This window comes from Chelonia mydas, chromosome 7 (assembly GCF_015237465.2).
Source record: "Chelonia mydas isolate rCheMyd1 chromosome 7, rCheMyd1.pri.v2, whole genome shotgun sequence".
NCBI classification, from domain to species: Eukaryota; Metazoa; Chordata; order Testudines; family Cheloniidae; genus Chelonia; species Chelonia mydas.
Window position 1 is genome coordinate 40,156,717 of NC_057853.1, and position 17,115 is coordinate 40,173,831.

Here is a 17,115-nt window from a genome sequence, read left to right on the forward strand (position 1 = left end):
CAGCGTGGGGAAGCAAACAATAGTTTACCCAACTGTAACTGCAATGGCAATTTTAAGAGGCAGAATGTAATTCCCAGATTTCAGCCAGGACACTGGAATTAGCTATTTCTCTCTTACAGGAAGTATAATGAAATTAACAAGCAGCCAGAGCCTCTGTATCAGGTCTCACCCAAAAAATAACATCTTTGGCAGCATATTATCTTCTAATTCTATGTTGACACATTGTTTCATTACTGATTCATAAAGAAAAATTACATTTGCTGAATCAAAAATATTATTTGCTGAAGGATCCAGGTTTTCCACATACGTCTCCTATCCCCAACTCTGCTGATCTTGCAAAATCTAACGGGATGACAGCAGAAAATGGTTGGCTGCAAAGCTCATTTCAGCTAATTCCATGGTCACAGGTGAAAAAAAATGGAATTTTTTAGGTAACATGAGAAATTTCTTATGAAGGCTGTGAGGATCCTCAGAAAAGGCTTGTTAATTGTAAGGTAGTTACCAAACCTTCCTTGAAAAGATTATTACTAAAAAGACAAAACAATTTGCACAACTATTTATTGAAGTCTGTTGCCATTATCACTTTAAATGGCAGCCTTCCAAAGTGAATCATAGAATATCAGGATTGGAAGGGACCTCAGAAGATCATCTAGTCCAACCCCCTGCTCAAAGCAGGACCACTCCCCAATTTTTGCCCCAGATCCCTAAATGGCCCCCTCAAGGATTGAACTCGCAACCCTGGGTTTAGCAGGCCAATGCTCAAACCACTGAACTATCCTTCCCCCCATTTAAGTGATTAAATGGCTACCATAATTTCAAGAGTACTACAAGGTCTGAACTTTTTGCTTAGTTTTTGCTTAGTTTCCAGCCTATTTGAAATGTCTGCACTAACAAGTGGTAACCTGTTATAGGATGACTTTGTTGAAAGGAAGAAATTGCTTTCAAAGGATCCCACTCTCCACAAACATAAAAATTTCAACATCTGACAAAATAATAGTGTTGCTGAGGAAAGATATTTTGATCTTTTTTGTGGATTAATGAGAAGTGTTCAACACACATATCACTTACTCCAGTGTCTTTCATTAGCTCTTGACATTTATAGGTTACATTCAAAGACCTATTGCAGATAGTAACTATTTTACAAAGATGCAATATAGGTTATATATGATGCTGTCCTCTTGCTATTGCTAAGGTGATTCTTAGAATCATAGGACTGGAAGGGATCTCGAGAGGTCATTTAGTCCAGTCCCCCACACTTATGGCAGGGCTAAGTATTATCTAGACCATCCCTGATGGGTCTTTGTCTAACTTGCTCTTAAAAAAAATCTCCATTGACAGAGATTCCACAACCTCCATAGGCCATTTATTCCAGTGTTTAACCACCCTGACAGTTAGGAATTTGTTCCTAATGTATAACCTAAATTGTCCTTATTGCAATTTAAACCCATTGCTTCTTGTCCTATCCTTGGAGATTCAGAAGAACAATTTTTCTCCCTCCTCCTTGTAACAACCTTTTATGTACATGAATGTCTAGTATCAAGTATTCTTGACTACCAACATTTTTATGCAAATCTACAGTGAATGCAGCTATCTTAGGTGGCTCTTTATTCAATATTACTGATTTACCGTACACTGGGCTAGATTGACCTTTGGTCTGACCCAGTATGAGAATTCTTACAGTAGTCTAATCCTAAACCTAATTACTCACTGTAATTTTTTTTATTATTTATTAGTGACTTCATTGATGTTTTTGGTACGTATGCTATCAAGAGTGCTTTTGAAGCTCTGAGAAATTATCACTTCTAACTGAAGTCAAAGGTCAGCAAGATGAGAGAGTCAAAGCTTCAAACTCTCCCTTCCTATCACCTAGTTGTGAGCTATGAAGCAAAACAGGCCCTGGCTTGCAAGAAGATGAGGATGGATTTGTGGCAGTTGCTACCTTTGAACTAGAAAACAGATTATGCAATTCGTGACAGATTTACAGGCTAAGTACGAGAACAAGGGTGCAAGACTCGGTAATGGCTGCATCCCCTGGAGCAGATTATGAGTTTAAAGAAATGGATGTGTGCCACATGTTATAAACTCTCAAGACAGGGAAATGAAATGATGATTTGAAAACATTGAAGCTCTATGGTGCGATTTCCAACATTGTTCAAATTCTTCAAAATAAGTCTGACACCAAACCAACTCCTGATCCCAGAGTCCAATAGAAGCACGAGGATAATCTGGTGTACAGATGTGTTAGATTTACAGAAATAAAGAGCAACTAAATCAGTGGGAACTAACTTTCGCTTTTAGATGAAGTTCCAGTTCGCAACACAGAGCTGCTCCCATCTCTCACATGAAAATACAACACTCCAAAAAGATTTTGAACAAGAATGTTCAAAACTAAATTTAACAGAATGCTAGGATAAGCCAATTTTATTTTAAAACAAAGTTCTGGTTTTGGTGTAGCTTGAGCCAGTTCCTTACAAGGAAAGAAACAGAAGAAAAGTTAGCTGAAGGAAAAAAAGAAATCTGCTCTGAAAGGACCAACAGTCCAAATGGAACTTTTTTCGCAAGTGTTAACTCTGGTGTCCTCGGTAGTTAGTGTTTGGTTGGTGAACTTACTTCTCGTTGAAATGTGACGCTAGCAGCACTGATCTGATTTGAAGCCAGGCTTAAAACGAGCATGTACTGCACAAGGTTTACTCCACAGCTCAATTTTTCTATTCCAGTTCCAACACTATAACCTTGCTATAGCATAAAGTTCATTTCAAAACCAACAAGTAAAAGCACCTTTGTACTGTAAGAAATGTTTATATCTTGAAAAGGAATTATATTTGTAAGAGCAAGAAAGCTAACATACTACAGGTGTCGGTAAATTTCCACTTCCTGTTATTTCTATAACATCATAAACCTACACAGTGCTTTACAGACAACTAAAAATGATCTTTACAATGTAATTTATAACAGGGATGTAGCCAAGCCTTGAGGAGTGAGACGAATAGGACTAAAGAGCTACAACAGTAAGTTAACTGTGGCTGCTGATGCATGCAACTTGAGAGTTAACCTCATTTTTTATCCTTATCCTTCCTCTGTACCTTCTGTTTTCCTTGATGTACACATACATGCACTTATTACAGCTTAGAAGGGAAGATTAGCATTTGTAGCATTTGGGGCCTGATCAAAAAAAGTTGAAGTCAATGTAAATGACTCGTATAGACTTCAGTGGACTTTGATCCTGTCCACCATGCTTCCATCCTGTGCTCCAGGAGCATGATCCAGAGAACTATACTCCAAGCTTAAGGAGCTCAGCAAGAGAAGGTACTGAGAACAAAAGGAGACTAAGGAGGTGAGGTTAGCTTTGTGGCAAGAGGGTATGTTATTAACATAACATAAAATCCACCAAGAAATAGTGCCAGGTGTACAAACTAGCCTTTGCCTTTTCAGTGTCTCAAAGCTTCATACCTTATGTTGTAGGATCACAATATTTTGAATGAGAAAGCGATATGCATTGTACCAGGGCAGAAATACATCCTTCAGCACATCTCTTACTCCTTCCTCCTTAAACCGCAAGTTTTCTGCTCTTACCACAGGAGAATTGATGAGGTACAGCCTGCAGAGAAACAGTGCAATAGGGTCAACTAGGAAGAAGTTTAATGGCATTTCCCCTACGGTCTCTATTACTCATATTAGAAAGCTTGTCATTTTAACTAAAAAAATTACGTACTCTAAAAGCTCACCTGCAAATACTCATCAAAGTGTTTTACAAACCATAGCAAATTCCAAACATTGTGCCACAGTGATAGAAAAACACTAAAGGGGATGGATTCACAGGAAAAAAAAAATCTATAAAAAGACAAAATCATAAGTAGGTACAGCATGCTGAAGATATGAAGGTTTGTACCCCAGTCATATTCTTGTTCCAGCTAGAATACTACCAGCATTGACATGCTGGAACTCAGAAAGAAAACAGTCAGGGTTACGAACCAAATATGGATCAGAATACTAATATATCCTCTCCTCAAAGTCCATAAGGGAGAAGTGCTCTTGCTTTTGTGACTTATTCAAAAGCTGTCCTGATGCTGAGGAGTGATCCAATCAGCTCAGCAGGAAGGAAGACCTCTCCTTTTTCAGAATCTCTCCTCCCTGTGCACCTGTAACCAAGAAGGCTGGCTGCCTTGAGACCAGAGTCAATTGCTGGATCCTTCAGAAAGTGTCTCTTGACTTGTCTAGGTTTCAAGAATCCATGTTAAGACAAGGCTCTTCTCTGGCACAATCTGAAAGTTTTACGTCCTTTAGCAATGGATACTACTTAGATGGACTGTTCGTTTTTAGGGCTTCCTCTAACAGCATGGGACCCAAAGGATCCCAAGTTCAGTGCCAAGGAAGGTTTCAAATTTGATCTACTTGGTCCAGGAAACACTGTCTCAGATCAGTTTCTTCTGAGCCAACAGGTCTCCCATAATTAGAAAGACAACCCTATTGCCCCAATCTCCTTTCTGGATCTTGGGAGAGATGACTTCACAAACAGCATATCCCCTGGAGGAGCGCCCTTCCCAAAAGCACTGAAAACCATTAACCACGCAAACATCCAACTGATGTTTTGGAAGGGAAACTGATCCCTGCCTTTTTTTCTGCCTCCACCACAATAGACAAGGCCCCTGGTATATCTTAATCAGATAACAAGAGGGGGCGGGGGGACAAAGAAAATTTTAAATAACTTTCCCTGTACTAATCCTATAACTAAATTAAAAGGTTTGAAAAAAAAAACTAACTTTCCCACACAGAAGAAGAGGGAGTAAGGTACCATGACCACGCTTTCTGGTGGTTAGAAAGGAATGGAGACATGGTGGAAACCAGGTATTTACAACCTGATTGAATAGAATATTGGTCTTGAGGGACGTTCTCCACATGCCTGCTAAATGCCAGTACTGCACAAAAAGATTCAGGGCCCACATGAGCAGGCTCACAACTCCTACAATTTCAGAGTTGTAGCCATGTTAGTCTGTATCAGCAAAAACAACGAGAAGTCCTTGTAGCACCTTAGAGACTAGCAAATTTATTTGGGCATAAGCTTTCGTGGGCTAAAACCCACTTCATCGGATGCATGGAGTGGAAAATACAGTAGAGAGGTATAAATACATAGCAAATGGAAAGGCAACTCCCATATTTTCATATGCTGTGTATTTATACCTCTCTACTGTGTTTTCCACTCCGTGCATCCGATGAAGTGGGTTTTAGCCCATGAAAACTTATGCCCAAATAAATTTGTTAGTCTCTAAGGTCCCACAAGGACTCCTCAATGTTTTTAACTCCTATAGTATGGCTCAAGAGATGCAATGTCATTAAGGAGAACATAACTGATGGGAAAATATCTTCCCACTATTTGCTCAGCTCTGCCGGTCAGAATAGACAACTTTAAGAGCTGCCAGTTGAGATTTTCCCATACTGCATGAAGAGCAAATAGGAGTGTTTAACGTTGGCTTAGACAAGGGATTTTCCCTTCCTGCCTTTTCCCCCCCTTATCTCATCTTAAGGACAGGATAGTGGATGCTTATTTTTGTAGTACCCATTTCCATAGCCACATGAAATCAAACTGAGCCACTATTCCTCTTAACCAGTTACCCCACTAGAGCCAACAATACAGAAATCTGAATTAATTTAGAATGAGATTTAAAGTCTGTAGCCTGTAAATCTGCTGCAAAGAGGAGAAGAGTGGTTCACACAAATTTTTTTTGGAGGTAATATTGAGAACAACATTCATTTACTTTTTTTAAGTGTATCATAATATGTTTCCACTTCAGTTTGCAAAAAGTTTATCTTTTAAAACCTTACATCTGCACTGCCCTAAGCTAATATTTTAAACACCAAAGACAGCTTGGTTTCTACTAGCTTATGTATAACAGAGACTACTGTAGGTCAGAACTAGCGTCTCACTCAGCTAACTTAACCTGTACAATTATTTAAAATAAAGATGTATTTAGTACTTCATTCAACTTGCCAAAAATATTTTCTTTTTAAGATTTCAACATTTTCAGTAACAGATTTATTTCAGAATTCAATTTGTCATGTTTTATAAACTTTTTAGAACACAATTTTCTAAACTAATGAATCTATACAGAGATTTCCTTTAGGGCACTTGAAAACCCTAACTTGGGCTGACAGAATACATTCAAAAATACTGGACCATGAATTCTTCTTGAAAGACCTTCTCACATCAACATAATACATAAAATACAGCTGTTAGGGCAAACAGATGGTAAAGCATGAATGTCAGCAGCACAGGAATGGGTACTACTTTGAATTTAACATTCAACTCTAAAAGCTGGACTTCAATATATGTTTAAAAATAGAAGAAACTTTCTTTTGAATTTAGATGACCCCAATATGTGGCAATGTAAAATAGTTCAGTATTATGCCTAATTACTAAATAAATATGTAAATGAAACAGCAATTTGGCCTCCAATTTTTATTTATTTATTGGTAAAGCAAATATCTTTGTACAAGCCTTTGTACATGCTGTCTCCAACTCTTGCAATTCATTCTCAAGTGACAGGATTTTGGCTGGATCTGGAACCAGTCTCAAAATGATACAAGAAGCTCCAGTCCCCTCAAACTTCAGCCAAGTCGCCCACTTTCCTGCCTCCTGAGGAAGAGTAGCTCAGACCTTCTTCTATTCACATTAGAGAAGGAACTGGAGCAAGGTGGTTGGTCCATGCTGCTCCTTATACCTTTGGTTGGGAGCACAAGGCGGCAAAGGGAGCAGGCATGGACCAACAGACACTGCTACTGAAAAGTTTCCAGCCCGAGGGGCATGGAACACATGCACACCCACAAAGAGTACCTACAGGGACCAGCACTGCGAAGGGAGAGAAGAGGACCCCCTGCAGCTGCCCACCTAGGCCTGGCAGAATTTGTATGAGGGTTGGGGTGGGGGAAGGACACAAAAATTAATTCATTAGAATGCGGGATAAACTGGAAGATCCAGGCCACCTTACTCAATAAATCTGGCAGAGTTTACAACACTAATTGTCTCACATACACTGGAGGTGGGGAGGGGATACAAAGATCTTCAAAAGACCAAAAACACTACATAATTTTTTCATCTCATAATTTGTGAGCCAGTCTCACATGATTTATAGGGGTCTGACTGGTGATTTTTGAACTTTCAGGGCTGGCAATAATGTATAACACAGACACGGCAAACCAATAATACTGTCGTCTCTAAATTTTCCAAATTTATTTTATGTAAATGTCATTTTAAATCTTTACCCACTGTGTTCCAAGGTTACCACAACAGCAAATGGCCTGTAAGTAACTTAGGAAAGTAACAAACACTACTGTCTGCAGGCTTCAGAAAACATGCACGTCTCTTGGTTTTATCTGGTGTCCTTGTGTACTGGCAGCTGTGTAATTACAGTACATTGAAGATACTGTAAGTAAATTATTTATCGTACCAGAAGCATGGACTGTTTTGGACTAAATGCATCTTCAAATGAAATTTGTTTTTAATGCTAGTCAGAATAAAATGCTTCTGAATGTAAAGAAAAGAAACAAGCACAAAACAAGAGTTTATTTTATTTTCAGTCATTTTAAGGACACTTGCTTATGGTCAAACGCCTTTTTAAAGCAGTTTATACTGAGCCTGCTTGGCTTGCAATAACATCTTAACCTCAAAATCATAATGTGGCCTGTGTTTACTGAAGCAGAAAATTATTTGACTTGCTTCAGATGCATTTGGTATTTAATGTCGTGTACAGGTGTTTTTACGTCAGTTGTGCATGCAAGGAGGGGGAAAAAGCTTTGCCTTACGGCTAAAACAGAAGGAATGAAATGAAGCAGCCGACTTAACTTTTACAACCTTGATATTTTATTTATGGTCCATATCACAGCTATACAAAACTCTCCGTGCTTTGGCTTTACCTATTTTTAAATAGGACTTAGCATTTTTGATCATTTTGCACCTGTATTGTCTCCACATTGAACATTTGGTCATGTAGAGCTCTCAGACTCCAACCCAAGATATAAAAAGACAGTTATCAACTTTTCTTCAATTCCCCTAGGAAAAAAAACATCCAAACCTACACCCTAGGTCTTTGAAAACCCGGCACCCTGGTGTACTAGCAAGGCATCATGGTGAACAGTGGCCTGACTCCTTATGTATAGAAGAAGCATAAAACCAATTGTTTACAGTGATTGAAATGAATGAAACTGTCTCAAAAAACACACTGCAGATCATCAAAAGCTTCTGGTATCTAGAGAAGAAAATACATGTAATCTTCCTGCAGATCCTTCCTATCTCATGAGTGAGAGAAGATATATCTAGACAGCAGATGATATTTGAGGTTAAACATTGTCTAGGTAAGTGATATAAAGTATAGGGGTTTGGTTTTGTTGCACACTGGACTGTCTTCTATAAGGAGATAAAGATGTACGTTTTGGACGACCTCTGAAATTAACAATAACACTGCTACATTCTTTCCCGAACACACAATTTATCCTTATGGCACCTCATGCCATGCAAATTAGTTGCCAAATGCAAATAGCACATTTTCTCAGAGTTGTATTGCTAGGATACCAGTCTGAACTTTGAGGGATAAGGCCTCAGTGAAGCAATCAAAAGCTCAGCTGTAGAAGCTATCACCCTCTGATAAAAAAATGAAGTGTGACAGAATTGCAGACACTCAGCAGCAGTGTCTGAGTCTACTTGTTTGCCTGTGTTGGCATATGGGTGCTTAGGTCACTTGATTATATTAACAATAGTGAAATATTACTTTCAAGGTAATGTAGGAAGAAACTGATTACTCTGGAACCAATCCAAAGAAAGGGACATAACTTTCATACTTTTATGAATCATTCATTCTTGTAAGGGCTTGTCTACACTGAGAAGTTGTCGACAAAACTTTTGTCTTTCATGGGTACTTAAAAAAGCCCCCCCCCCCCCCAAGACAAAACTTTTGCCAATGCAAGTGGCAGTGTGAACATGGCTTCATCGGAAGAAGCGCTCTCCTGCGGACAAAGCTAACGCCGCTCGCGGGGCTGGAATTCTTTTGTCGGCAAAAGTGCTGACTAAGTACCAAAAAAGAGCATTTACACATGCTGACTTTTAGCGACAAGGCTGTGTCGACACAGCCTTGTCGCTAAAAGCTGTATGGTGTAGACAAGCCCTTAGACCAGGGGTCGGCAACCTGCGGCAAGGTGGTGAGCCAATTTTTACTGGCACGCTGCTGCCAGCCGGGGTCTGGCCTGCCGGCCTCACTCAGCCCGCTGCCTGCCTGGGTGAATGGAACCCCGGCTGGCAGCAGGCTGAGCGGGGCCGGCGGCCAGGACCCCGGCTGTGGGTGAGCCGCTGCCGGTCTGGGGTTCTGTCTGCCACCCCGCTCAGCCCGCTGACAGTCTGGGGTTCCGGCTGATACTTTTTCCCCCTCACTGCACAACTTCATCTTTGGCTTACAGCCCGTCTGAGTCAAGTTTGTCAAGACTGCCCAAGTGTGATGGCAGCTTTAACATTTAGGACTTGTCTACACAGTGCAACAATACACACCAGAAGGGGTGGTAAAATTGTAGAGGGCTTTGAAGTGTTGAACTCTAACAGTTTTGTGTGGACTCTACTGATGTGCTCTAAAAAGTTCCTAGTGTCCATGAATATAGTCCTGTTTGAAAACAACACAACATTAACACACACATTTAAGAGTGCATCAGCTAGATCAACACAGGGCAGTTAGAGCTCAACATTTTAAGGTGCTCTACAACTTTACACCTCTTCTGATGTGCACTGCTGCACTGTGTAGACAAGCTCTTAGACACTGAATGGTTTCACATATGATTCAAAGAACACTGGAATTAAAGACTCTAAAAGTCAGAGACCAGTGTGCTCTGTGCTACCTAGCTATTCCTTCCATCTGGAGTTCTCATCCTATTATACATTTAAGCACTTATGTGTGTAACTGCTGGGGATGCTGTATTTACTAACATACTGCTGTGCTGAGACTAATTTGAAGCTACCGTTCGTAAAGATTCTACTGAGGTGGAGGAGAGAACTTCCTTCACAGAAGCTAAGGTAACTCTACACAGAAGCAGTGCCAAAATGACAAGTCTAAAGTAGCTTATTCTAAATAGTATACAAGAAGTGCTCAGTGGATGAGCACAAACAATTGAATCACAGAGCACTTTCCTTAAATGAACCAAGTCTGTACTGCTTTGTACTCTGTGTGTGGGTGTGTGTATAAATAAATATGACATTAGAGAGTGTATGTCAGGCAGAAAAATGAATTAGCCTTTTATTGAACAAAAATGGGGAAATAATGGAATTGTACCTTTTAGCATTTTGTTTTTTGTTTGTAGGCAGAAAAAAATTAGGGAAAAAAACAACTGAACATTGAGTTTAAAACCCTCTATAAAAACTGGGAATCTCTGCAGTCATGCTGCTTCATCTACCAGTTCTCTGCTTCTTCGTATTCTGCCGACCATGGTTAGACTATTATAAAAGAGTTTGATCTTGTTGATCAAACATGAGTCTAGTCTTCTTAAAATAAATGTTAATTTTAAAGCAAGTTTCAGTTATGGCCAATGAAAAGTTTTCAACAGACACACATATTTATTATTTGTACTGCCATAGTCTCAGCATGCAATCATGATGCCTGGTGACGTATTATAAAAACTTGAATATAGCAACATTCAAATGGCTCTTTACAACCATAAATAAGATATTAATTCAGATATTCAATGTCCATATTCCACCTTTAGGTTGTGAAGAGATTTTATTGTCCCCAGCCAAATTAACTGCCTCTTATACTTGAGCATGTATGTTATTTTAATGAAACAACTTAAACTGCCCAAAGACCTAGATAGTCTAATCAGTAAATTGCTTTTTGTACATGAATATATTCAGATCTGCCTCTTCACTTTTGTCTCCAATTTTAACTGAACATAGTGCTTATGAAAGATGCTGTATTAAACAGCAATGTAGACTAAATCTTTTCTCCATAGGTAGTTGTAGCGAGGTGAGACTCACCGGTGTGGCGATTCCTGCTGGTCATCTTGGGAATTAGCTCTTGTCTAGCCCGGAGCACCCTCTGCAGGCTAGTGTCTCACCTTTCTTGGGGCCCCCGTGTCCCTCCCAGACCCCGGTGCCCCTTACCCTAGGGCTCTGCCCACAGCAGTACCCCCACACACTGGGTCTCCCCTCCCAGGGGAACCCCCAACCCTCTGTCCTCACCTTGCCTCAGTGGCTACTGCCAGTCATCATCTAGCCCCTGCTCACTGGAGCAGACTGCAGTCTGTAATGGCCACTCATCATTGGCAAGGGGTTAGGCCCAGCTGCCTCTGCCTATTTCCAGGCTGTAGCTCTGTAGCCCCAGTACCTTTGTAGGCCTTCACCAAAGCCTGCAGCCTTGCGGTTTTGCAGGCTGGAGCTCCCTTGCTCCCTTTGCCCTTTTCCCCAGCACTGCTCTGCCTCCGGTACCTTGCTCCCAGGCAGCTAGCCCTTCCCACTCCAGGACTAGAGTGAGACTCCTCCAGCTCCCGGCCCCCCAGCCCTCTTATCAGGGCCAACTGGGCCCTAATTGAGCTGGCCACAGCTGAGGCTGATTGGGGAAGCAGCCAACATTGGCTGCTTTTAACCCCTGTTCTCCAGGAGTGGGGCAGCCGCCCCACTACAGTAGTATATAGCACAGGTAGCGACTGCACAAGCTTCCCTCCACCATGCAGCGTATGTGCAGATACCCTATTCTAGAGTAACTAGCTCTGAGAAGTTGATCATAGTTTTCATGACCATTCAAATACTTGGCCTCTATGCTCATAAAACCAACAATGATACCAATTAGCGTCAGCTTAAATTGACATGTTATATAATAGGAATTGGACACAACTCATTTCTTAACCAAAAAGCCATCAGATAGCAATTAGCTTCAGTCATTATCAGCCTTGTTAGGATCGGAATCAACGATTTAGAAGTTCAAGGCTCCATAACCCATTACCAATACCTTGGGTCATCCCTTCCCCCAACTATTTCCTTGCCACAGAGTTCTGAAATGCTCTAAACTTAAGTTCCTTCCTATTGCTATCTGTCAAAACCCATTACATGTTTTCTGGTATACATGTCTGATATAACCATTCACAGGAATTTGAAGTATTAGGTATCTACATTACAGAAAAATACAGACAGAATTGCCAGTTCCTACCTTAACGCATCAGCTCCATAACCATTTACAATGTTCACTGGATCAGGATAGTTCTTCTTGCGTTTGCTCATTTTTTGGCCATCACTAAAAAAAAACCAAATGCCAAGTTTGGGGAATGAGTTCCTAGGATTTTGACAACACAAGAGTTGCTAACCAAGTATCCCTTTACATCCAGCTTCCTTTCCAAATAATTGATTAAAACTCAAATCTGATTGTCACAATATGTTTACAGTTACCCAAGCCACTGTCATGCGCTCAGCACACTACTTCAGCATGATGGACAATTCCAGAGCACTGAGAAAATCTGGAAGCAATAGGCTCCTAAGTTACAGACTCAATTAGAAGATTCCATCTTCCTTGGAGATATTAAGGTGTATAATAAGGTGGAAGAGGATAAAAACAAAACATTTGCTTTGGATCAGTAACATCATCCTGAAGATGTGACAAGTTGTGGCACTGGAAAATATATTTAGTGTTATAAAAAAATACATAAACCTCCAAATCAACATCTCTTTTAAACAGGGTATCCTTCCTTCTGCACAATGGCATTTCACTTCTTTCCTCAATTCCACCCAGTTTTAATTAGATTTGTGGCTGATAAATAAGGGCAAATATTTCTGTGAAGAACCAACCATAATTCCCAGATAGGAGACACAAATGTCCCTCTCTGGTGGTCAGTTAAATTCTTCTGAAACGTTGCTACTTTGTGACAAGTTTCTCTCTCGCTGGTAGCCAAAACTGACCTAACTATAACCACTATGTACTCCTAGGCTACCAAAACATCTCACCTGTGATTTAGAGTAACATGTCTGAACCTATTACAACTAGGTGACAATAAAAAGCTGTTCACTAAAGAAAACTAATATACTAACCTAGCAAGAACCAGCCCATTTACAATTACATTCTTGAAAGGCGGCTTCCCAAAAAGAGCTGTGGATAGCACCAGGAGAGTATAAAACCTGAAACAAAAGTGATAAGTTTGTTATCAGACAGTTCAAACCATATTCTAGGCACGTTATGCTAAAAGCACCATGCTGTCAATTACATATCAAATTTCAATTAAGCTGGATTTATTCACTCTAGCACATCAGAATTAAAAAACATCTGAGTGGACATATAACTGGAAAAGATCCATTAAAATAAGCTTATTGTACAACTGTTTTCTTGCTGTGCAGTATATACTATTATTTCTCCAAATATTACACACAAGTACTAGAATACTAATAAATGACAGTGAAACATTTTGGGAATAATTAGCAAGGTTGGGAGACAGGAAGATGGAGAATTTCCCCTTTAAGTAATAGATTTTTAAAATCTACAAAAAAATATAAACAAAAATGTACATTAAAGGGTCTTACATAATAAATTAACAATGAAACTCCATCCTTAAATTAGCCTCCATGGTGCCTTATTGTGTACATCTAAACAGTGATATTTTAAACACCAATGTGTTACAATGCCTAACAGTAAATTAAGCCCAGGAATGAATGGTGGGCCAGACTGACCATCTTTTATGAAACACAAATTTAATTTCCAGTTATGGTTGTATTCTCCAAGCCAGCAGGTGCAGGGGCCAGGAGGCTGCTATAGACTAAGTGTAAGTGAGTACTAAAGGGAGACAGCTTCACATAATTAAAAAAACCCTTCTCTATATAGGTTAGGGAGTTGGTTAGCTCTCAAGCGAGTCCCATCCAGTCCTCCTCACTATGAAGGATGGCAGCAGTAATGTAAGACCTCAAATGTGGTGGCAAAACAAAAGAATAATCTGGGCTTTCAAATACTATGCAACTCCCAGTGTCGTCTCTCTTTTGCTATACTTCCTAAAACATATATATTAGCTTTCTGGATTCTTGAGAAACTAGGATTTGCTTCCGTACAGGCACCTACATCATAACAGAAGCCTACATGTATCACTAGTTCTGAGATGCTAAAAAGTGTTATAGTAAGTGGAGATGTGAAGGAACTGAATTATTTCACATTTACAAATAGGATTCTTGTCAGAGGCCTGGGCTTGTGCAACTCTTTTTTTTTTTTTTTTTAAATAACTTGAGGGTGGGGCACAGCCTTGTCAGCTAAGGAAGAATATCAAATACATCAGCAATCTATAGAGCTAAAGCTAACACAACCTTTAAATTAAAGATTATTTTATGAAAACTAATTGACTCAGACCAAAGCACAGAAGGTTATGCTTCAAAACTGTTTATTAGCATAAGATTTAGAGAAGAAATTTCTGTCGAAAGAAGCGTTCATTTGTATCCTCTGAAGTGGTTGGCTCTCAAAAAGCTGCATCGAATTGAAAACACATCTGTGGCTCTTGAGTATCCAAGACTTGGTAAAGGTTGCTTGGGTGCATTATTGCATTTATAAAGCGGCTTAGATGAAAGCTGTGATTGTTATTCCCTAGAGAGGCTTTCAACTCACATTATCATCTCAGGGCGCACACCCCTCTGGGCTGTAAAACTCTTAACCAACCAAATTACAATATAACTTACAAACCTTTATCAAACATTCACGCATACACAAAAGTAGAATGAAAATCTTTCCCATTTTAAGTTACTTTCCCAGTCTTTACTCCTTGTCCATAATCCTCTACTCTCCTCCTTACATCCCACTCCCACTCTTCCCCCTCCATCTTTAGTCTTCAATAGAAAAAAACCCCTCAATCCTGAGCTTTTGCCCATATGATCAAGACAAACCAAAACTAAAGAGACTGCATACTAGCCAATTCTTCCCTCAGCTAGTATGAGTACCCAACTGACAAACTGTCATGGGTTATTGCATGTAAATATACATGCAACACACATGCAAAACAAACAACAAACTGATACCAACAACAGCACTTGTCATGTAATGATGACAACACTGTAAGGCATTTCTATTTTAAAAACGAAAACTGACTTTGTTTAGAAGGGGCTTCAGTGTTTTTTTGTTTTTTTAATAGGAAACTGGTACATGAGGGTTACGCACTTTGAGGTGGCATATGCAGAAATTTTTTAGTGACTGAAGAAATTTCTCCTGGGACATTAAGTTAGATAGTTCAGTTTCTTAAAAAGATGAACAGAAGTATAACCACAATCATACTGGACATTATATTTGGAAATAATTGAAACATACCTGGTGTGTAGTGTTGGGAATATAGTGCTTGTATATAAGTATATAATTACTTGCAGTAGTAAATGTTATGAATTTAATGAAAACCACGATAGTCATTGCAAAATATCATCTACATATTCCTATTCATGATCATTCTGTGGTTTGATTGGCTTTATAGACTGTACAGTAACTCCTCACTTAACGGTGCAGTTATGTTCCTGAAAAATGTGACTTTAAGCAAAACAATGTTAAGCAAATCCAATTTCCTCCTAAGAATTAATGTAAATGGGGGGGTTAGGTTCCAGGAAAGTTTTTTTTTTCCCCCCAGACAAAAGACTATATTTTTACTGTATAGTAAAATACAATGATGATTGTGAAGCTTGGTTGAGGTGGTGAAGTCAGAGGGTGGGATATTTCCCAGGGAATGCCTTAGTGCTAAATGATGAACTTGCAATTGGCTGAGCACTCAAGGGGTTTAACTCGTTGTTAATGTAGCCTCACACTCTACAAGGCAGCAGGAATGGAGGGAGGGGAGACAGCATGGCAGACAGAGACACACACGGGGTGTGTGTGCGCGAGAGAGAGAGATGCGCATTTCCCCTTTAAGTACGCTGACCCACTCCTAAGTACACTGCCTTGTTAAGTTAATGTGCAAGCTGAGACCACAGCTGGTGCCAGGAAGCTCCCTCGGTCCTGAGCCCTGTCATGTGTCCCCCTGCTCTATAGAGATGCGGTAAGTGGGGTGCAGAAGCAAGGGGGAGGGGGACACCCCGACGTTAGCCTCCCTCTTCCCCTCCTCCTCTCCCCCCTCCCCCCCCCCCCCAGCAAGCAGGAGGCTCGCGGAACAGCTCCACAGCACAGGGCAGGAGCAGACATGGCAGTGGGAGCAGGGACAGCTGAACTGCAGGCAATTGATAGCCTGCTGGGCGGCTCCTGCACAGGGAACTTAGGGGAGTGGGGAGCTGATGGGGGGGCTGCTGGTCCCACCCTGGTTCCAAGCCCCCACCAGCTAGCTCCAATGGTCTGCTCTTCCTGCAAGCAGTGGACAAAGCAGGCAGCTGCCAAACAATGTTATAATGGAGCAATGCACAACTTTAAACAAGCATGTTCCCTAATTGATCAGCCATGTAACAACGAAACAGCGTTAACCGGGACGACTTTAAGTGAGGAGTTACAAATGTAAAACTTAAAACCACCAAGTACAGTAAGATGCTTTTGACATGCACATCTATAAACCAATTAAAAACATGCCTTTTATAACAGTCAACAGACAGCCGATGCTGGTAAAACGTTCTGTATAAACATGCACAAGTTTTGTGGGGTTGGGGTAAAGTCCCACACTACCCCAACCCAACACTGACAAACCTCTGTCAGAATTTAAAGGCTTGGTTAAGCAATTAATTCTGGTATGACAACCTACAGGTAGGGCAAAGACTACCCAGGACTATAGAGTTTGAAAATCTCCACCATCTGGCAGCTGTTATGTAACCTACAGAATATAAATTGAATTGGTAGGCTCACGCCAATACGCAATGGATCTATGTCCATATCACAAAAATCAAATCACAACTGGTATTACAAGTGGCCTCTCTTTTGAGATTGACAAAGACAGACTCAGTCTGGAGACAGACTACCGCATAAACTCCACAGCTAAGTTACACACTGTGTGAAAAAGTATTTCCTTTTGTCAGTTTTTAATTTCTGCACTTTTTAATTTCATTGACTGTCCCCTTGTTCTTGTATTATGAGGTAGGGTATAGAACCTCCCAATCTACCTTCTCTATATTCATTGTTTTATATACTTCTATCATGTTCCCTCCAAATGACTGGAGGATAGCTAATGTGATGCCAATTT

The 17,115-nt window shown here is 40.3% G+C and overlaps 1 protein-coding gene across 3 annotated transcripts in view; it reads right to left on the reverse strand.

Annotated features, from left to right (window-relative positions):
- IARS1 (isoleucyl-tRNA synthetase 1) overlaps window positions 1–17,115 on the reverse strand; it is a 180,292-nt gene that overhangs the window by 62,087 nt on the left and 101,090 nt on the right. For all 3 annotated transcript variants that reach the window (XM_037903463.2, XM_007055580.4, XM_037903462.2), the window contains 3 exons: window positions 13,040–13,126; window positions 12,168–12,251; window positions 3,451–3,598 (listed from right to left, as the gene is read on the reverse strand). In XM_037903463.2, the coding sequence (XP_037759391.1) occupies window positions 3,451–3,598; window positions 12,168–12,251; window positions 13,040–13,126 (319 nt within the window). The remainder of the gene's footprint in view (window positions 1–3,450; window positions 3,599–12,167; window positions 12,252–13,039; window positions 13,127–17,115) is intronic.